This window comes from Mya arenaria, chromosome 8 (genome assembly GCF_026914265.1).
Source record: "Mya arenaria isolate MELC-2E11 chromosome 8, ASM2691426v1".
Taxonomy (NCBI): Eukaryota; Metazoa; Mollusca; class Bivalvia; order Myida; family Myidae; genus Mya; species Mya arenaria.
The window spans coordinates 73,153,573-73,160,122 of NC_069129.1; the positions used below are offsets into that span (position 1 = coordinate 73,153,573).

Here is a 6,550-nt window from a genome sequence, read left to right on the forward strand (position 1 = left end):
TAACATTATTTTAAGTGACGAGTTTACGGACATTTGAATGGATTCATTTTTAATTTAAAAAAAAAAACATCAAAGAAGATGATGGAGCCATTTGATGTAAAACTGTTTCTATTTACATGTTTATCAAACTTCATGACAGATTTTGACTTGTGATTTGGATTTACACACTAACTGTGATGACATCATTACTTTCCCACTTTTTGGGTCACGTGCAATTAATGCTGTCTAGACAACATATTGTCTCTTCTTTTTGGGACATTTCACATGGTGACTTTGGAGCTTGGTATCACGAGTAATTGAAACAACTGATCAATGGGATGCATGGCATTGCATTACATTTCAAACAAAACCAATCCACAATTCATACAGTATTGAAGCAACTACAGAATGTTTAGGTTTCTTCTCAACTGAAAGATTTTCCAACTTAACAATGATTGAATGTTTTTAAAAAAAGTCATTTTTTGTAGACCACAAAAAATCGGTCAATGGCGCTACCGGGAATTGAGCACGGGTCTACTGATTGCCATGTCATTTTCATGTAAATGTAACTGATTATAATTATTATATTGATCTATAATGTATTATTGTATATTTTAAAAATTATTTCCAGGCACGTAATCGAACCAAGTATTTGTCAAGCTAGAGCAGAATCTGTCGTGCTCACTGTGGTGACATAGACTCAATTTTATTTGTCCACATAACCTAAATTAGCTATTCTTTACCGTTTTAACAGAATTAACTCCCATTATATCATTCGGAACTCCTCGGCCATTTTTTTCAAAAACAACCTCGGATGTATTTGGACGGTTTACATACTCAAAAAGAGGTACGTTTAAGTCCGCTGCAAGTAGATTGCGTAGTAATTTTATTTAGCAGTTAAACTTTATGTCTTAACTCTCGGGAATCTTATTTATGTTTGCAAAAATACACTTCACTGGTTATCAATTTAAATTTAGATCAATAAATACAACTCTAAAACACTAAATTTAATTAACGATATAATTCAAACAAATACGAACTACTTCAACTGATGTACCGGCATACATCCGAGGTTGTTTTTGAAAAAATGGCCGAGGAGTTCCGAATGCCATTATATTCAGTGAATAGCTAATCCTCTCATAGTAACAATATTTGGACAAGACATCAAATAATTAATTTTTTGTATGTTGGATGTGTGATATAGTAATCTGACAAATACTTAGAACGAAGGTTTGAATATGACAATGCAACAGTAATGTAAACTTATGGTACATGTACGGTAATTGCCATATTAGAATTTGATAATGTTAGGCATGTGTCATATGAATATTGTTTTTACAAACTTCTTTTGTGAAAAGCTTTTGTTGTACAATGTATGTATATTAGTATAAACACTGACCATGATTCTTTGTATATGTACATATGTTTGTGTATAGGCCGGTGGCCATTAGCACAATTAATAAATATATATATATGCATGCATGTATATATAAAATGAGAATATATTATTTTTGCTGATAGCATTTAATGTTATATCCTCAGTATACCAGGGGAATCTTTTTAATATGTTGAAAAAATGACAAAATGTATATGTTACAATGTTTATTCTAGTCAAAATACCAATAGTAAGGCTTTGGTACATCTCTTGTTATGACTACATAATTTTCAAACATCATTTTAGCTTATCTGAGTTAAAATATTAACAAACACTAGTTTGTTTGTGAAGATTTTTATTTTGCAAGCACATGTAGTAAGTTCTATAACATGTAATAAGAGGTTAGACTGTGGAAGGTGGACTTGTATATGAATTGTGCCAACAGTGCTGAAATCTGGACGTCAATATTTGTTTCAATAGGTTTAAAAACCGTTTACCATCTAGACAGTCTATTAAAATGTTCTTATGACTCAGTAAGTATGACAAGTACCTAACAATGCACTTCAGATAATGCAGACCTTTTTGTCTCTTATTCAGCAGCTTTTTACTTAAATGCTGTCAAACTTTCTCAGTGTACAGTTTTCTGTTTCATTCTTTGTACACTAACATATCTGAAGTGAAGTAAAATACTTTACTGTGTATGTATTGAATGTGTGGTCAACATTTATGACCAATCTGTTGGTTGATATTGTAGACCACTTTGTGAGAACTTGATGTCATTATGTTCAGTTATTTCACAAAGTCTGTAGTTATACTGCTACAATACTTACAATATACAGTATACCTCACTTTGCGACCACCCTGGGGATCCTTTACAACTGATCTTAATATTGAGGTGGCCTAAATAACGACCTTAAATGAAAGAGCAAAATTTGGAAAATGGACTTGAACATTGTGTTCTTAATTTTGAGGTGGTCTTATTATTGAAGTGGTCTTTAAGGGAGGTTTTACTGTATCTGAAATAGCTGATGTTTTATGTCACCTTGAACTGCTACATAGAACATTAATTTTGAGTTGTTATGAATAAGAGAAAGTTTACCATTCACTATTGGTAATAGTGCATTACAACCTAAGTAAAATCAAATAGTTTGCAATATTTGTTTGACTGCTGTTTAACTTGATGTTAGCGAGTATTTCATCTGAAATGTCATTCTTGTTTTACAAGTTCATGTTACAATAAGCCAAAACATGTTTCTTCATTCAATTTATTTTGTACAATTCAATTGTTAATCCATTCCAAATCTTAATCTAGCTTCAATCTACAAGACTTGAAAAAAAGCATATATTGAAAAAAATTGTGTTGTGAAGTAAAATAGTGTTTTATTATACATTTCTGTGGTTATTATGGACACAAAACATGCATATACATGATATATAGCTCTATAAACAGGCATTTTGGGCTGAAAATGATATAAATGAAAATAAATTTTATGCTCCCTCTCGGTACTTTTATTTTTATTTTTTTGTACTACTGCTCACTTTTTCAGCTTTTATTTTTATTTTTATTTCGCCCCCTCGACTCAACATTTTTGAAAAAAATCTTGTAAATCAGATAATAAAAAAATGATGGCCTTACTTCACAGGAACCAAACTCAGGAGTGATTCTATTTAAGCTAACTGAGCTTCAGTCACAATCAAGCTAAAAGAAATTAGTATTAACTTTTAATGTACGGTTAGTTAAAATCATTAAACAATAACAGTGTTCAGAAGACAAGATCTAAGGCTTCAAGGAAAAGACAAAAAAGGCTACTCACTACAAGCAAAATGAAACAAACATTTCTGTTTCATCTGACATGATTATGAGAAAGAGATACCCAGTAAGTCATGCAATAGATAAATAGGTGTATACAGTAAAACTGTGATTGCTCGAGGACGCTGGGGTCCGAGCCAAATCCTCAAGGGAACCGATGTTTCGAACGACCTGTTATTTCAAATTTCCAGTCTGTTATGAAATATCTTTCAGTGTATTTTAAGTTTGAAGTCGTCAAACCGACTGTTCACTAAGACACCGATTAGTTTTACTGTATATATTAAATTTTCGAAGATGAAAGGGTTTTAAGTAACATTAAATTAAGAAGCAGATGAACATTTTCAGTTTCACCCCTCTTCATATGTCTTCGATATTTTCAGACAATGGCTAACGACAGAAAGAGTCAGCAGTTGATGTCGATGCAGCTGTCTCGAGTACTGGACGATATTGGGGTCAGTTGGTGGATGGTCGCTAGGAGGAGGAGGGCAGCACTCAGGCGGGAGGCAATGTTAAACATAAATAGTTCAAATTCCAACAAATACATTTTTGGCAGCCAAACAGAGGGCACAACTACGACTGAAATGAATTCAGATGAAGACTGGTGTCAACTAAATAAAAAAATGAATGCAGTTCTTGACCTGAACGAGTGGAAACAAGGTGTGTTAAATAATCTTGTAGTAAAAAATGATCAAACACCACCTCAACACTGCTGTCTTCAGAGGTTAAGTTCTAATAGTCCTATACCTTTTGAAAGTATCGCATCATCAGATGATGTGGTTGATGTTGAGGGAAGAGTACTGATGTCCAATACCTTTTTCGATAATCAGATTGTTGAAGCAGTTGGGAAGATAACTTACCATGGTCCATCAAGGCACTTTGGACATGAACATTATGACGCAGTGTTCGCAATTACATTTAAACAAATTCCTGATGAATGCAAGTTCCTATTTCAAAGACCACGTCCTGGACACTGGCCAAGAAAAGAAATCTTAGCTGAAGCCCTACAAACAGGGGTGTTCCTTGTTCCACAGGGCTTCTCTGAGAGCCCACATAAGCCCCGCAACGCAGGACCCCAAGGTTCTCCTGATGGCAACCGGCTTTGGAGATTCTCCACACCAAGAATGGAAAGGCTGCTTATGTTTGACTTAAGCGCTGTGCAAATCAAGGTTTATGTAACCCTCAAAATATTAAGAAAGTCATACTTTAAGCCAGTTTTTGGAGACAGATTTAGTACATTTCACTTGAAGACTGCCATTTTGTTCACATTAGAGAGTTACCCTTCTTCAATATGGACGGATGATAATCTCATACAATGTTTGATCTACTGTCTGACAACACTTGTAAGGTGGGCGAGGGTCAAGTACTGCCCCCACTACACTATAGCAGACGTGAATCTCTTTACCGGAAAACTTTACAAACATGAGATTATTAAACTAGAAAACATGATCAACAGGATGGTAAATTTTATGCCTTCATATCTTTTCTTTATAGAAATGGATTCAATTGGTTCAAGAATGAAAACGCTGAACTTGGGCATACAATCTGAAAATCTACTTTCAAAGAAGCAAATGTTAAAAGAAATCATTATTGCATTGCTAAATAAGGACAAGAAAAAAAGTATTTCAGAGCTTGTAAATAGTAACACTGATACAAATTATGACACATACACACAGTCTCTTACTGATATTCGGCTTGGTCTAAATGATCAGCTTAATAATCACGGTACTGAAATAGAAAAGGAAGTGGCTGCTAATGTGTTATCTCATGTATGTAACACTCTTTCCACTGTCAAAGCCTCCAGGTGTATACAGGAAAGACATCCAATCACAAAGGACATTCTTGATTGCTTTCAAATGTCACTGGACTCTGACTTGTCCTGCAGACTGAAATTTGCCTCCATGTTGTATTGCAGTGGGCAGTATCACAGGGCAGCAGATGAGCTAACTGACTGTGAGGGACTTCTAGGATCTGCATTGTGGCAGTGTTGTACTTGTAAAGGGAGACCACGCATTAAAGCGTCAGATGTGTTTCTTGAAAAAGCATTGGTCACTTCATACAGTGATATGATTATAAAGTATGTATGTTTGTGTGTTACCTTCAACTGCCATGAATTACATTGCACACCACCTCATCTGCGGTATGAAATGTACAGAAAATTTACAGAGGCAGACTTACAGACTAGACATGAACATCAGACCTGGATGGATACAGTTGTGGTTGATCCAATACCATTTTTCCACTACCTGCAGTTTCTCACATATAGACATTTGAACGAACATCAAGCAATACTTGAAAGCCTAAGTAAGCTGCAGGAATATTTATTTAAAGAAGGTGATCACAATGGTCATATTGAGACAGTTTGGAACATGATAGGCCACTGCTTTGAGCTGTATGATAGATTTGACGATGCCTTGACCTTCTATACTAGATCACTTCAGCTGTACCCAACCAACAATGCTGCTATTTGGCATATTGCTATTATTGTTTTTCACAAATGGACAGAAATTACAGGGTCATTCCAATCGTGCACCCAGAGCTTACGGAGTGCTCAGAACTGCAAAGGAACAACCCAGAACCATGTCCTGCACTCGCGTTGCGCACCCAGAAAAAAACCGAGGTGCAAATCGATCAATTGTTGTTGTTGTCATTGTATACTTCAGTAGAAAAATATTTGGCGCTCTTATTAGGCAACAGATCCCAATTCATGGAACGCAACTTAAATTGTAACATAAAACATTTAACACAAATTGTTTCTTAAATTTGAGTATACCATATACATGTAACTTATTAACTTTTTTTTAATACAACAGGCTAGCACTGGTAAACATGACCAAACTTCGATAAAAAAACCGAACTCAGTGAGGTAAATATATAGTACCATTATGAAAGAGCATAGCATTTTAAAATTTATAATGAAGAAAAAATAAACACACAAGCAATACTTCACATTGTTTTCAATTCGTGAGTATTCCAGATGTGTCTGTGTAGAATTTACTGCACTGCCTTCATATTTGCTGAGAGGCCCTTTACATGCTTCAGCGGGAATTCAGAAAGTACGAAAGAGGACAAATTACATGGGAAATACTTGCAATGGGAATGGTCAATCCAATTAGATGTTGAAAATAATAAAACAATAGAGGCAATTGGAAATAAAGTTTATAGGGAATAGTAAAAACAGGGAAATTTAATAGCGACTAAATTTTATGTTTAAGTAAAGAAATTGGACAATTAAAAACAATGTGAAACCGACAATGGATAATCAAACAATACAAGAGGAAATTACAAGAAATAGGGAATTATTAAAAGATTATTTTCCGTCCTAATAAAATCTATTGTCGCAGAGATAATTGCTTTCAACTTGAACATACTCATCCTTGTTATCATGG

The 6,550-nt window shown here is 34.5% G+C and overlaps 1 protein-coding gene across 1 annotated transcript; it reads left to right on the top strand.

Moving 5' to 3' along the window:
- The first annotated feature begins 3,479 nt into the window (after nucleotides 1-3,479).
- Nucleotides 3,480-6,105, top strand: LOC128243352 (uncharacterized). The gene is made up of 2 exons (XM_052961081.1): nucleotides 3,480-5,781; nucleotides 5,975-6,105. Exons 1-2 carry the CDS (start codon nucleotides 3,548-3,550, stop codon nucleotides 6,006-6,008), a joined length of 2,268 nt encoding a protein of 755 aa, XP_052817041.1. The 5' UTR covers nucleotides 3,480-3,547; the 3' UTR covers nucleotides 6,009-6,105.
- The last annotated feature ends 445 nt before the right edge of the window (nucleotides 6,106-6,550 follow it).

Coding starts and splice junctions, on each gene's coding strand:
- LOC128243352 (XM_052961081.1), top strand. CDS start 3,548: ATGGCTAACGACAGAAAGAGTCAGCAGTTGATGTCGATGCAGCTGTCT. Junction 5,782..5,974: donor GCACCCAGAAAAAAACCGAG/GTGCAAATCGAT, acceptor TTAATACAACAG/GCTAGCACTGGTAAACATGA.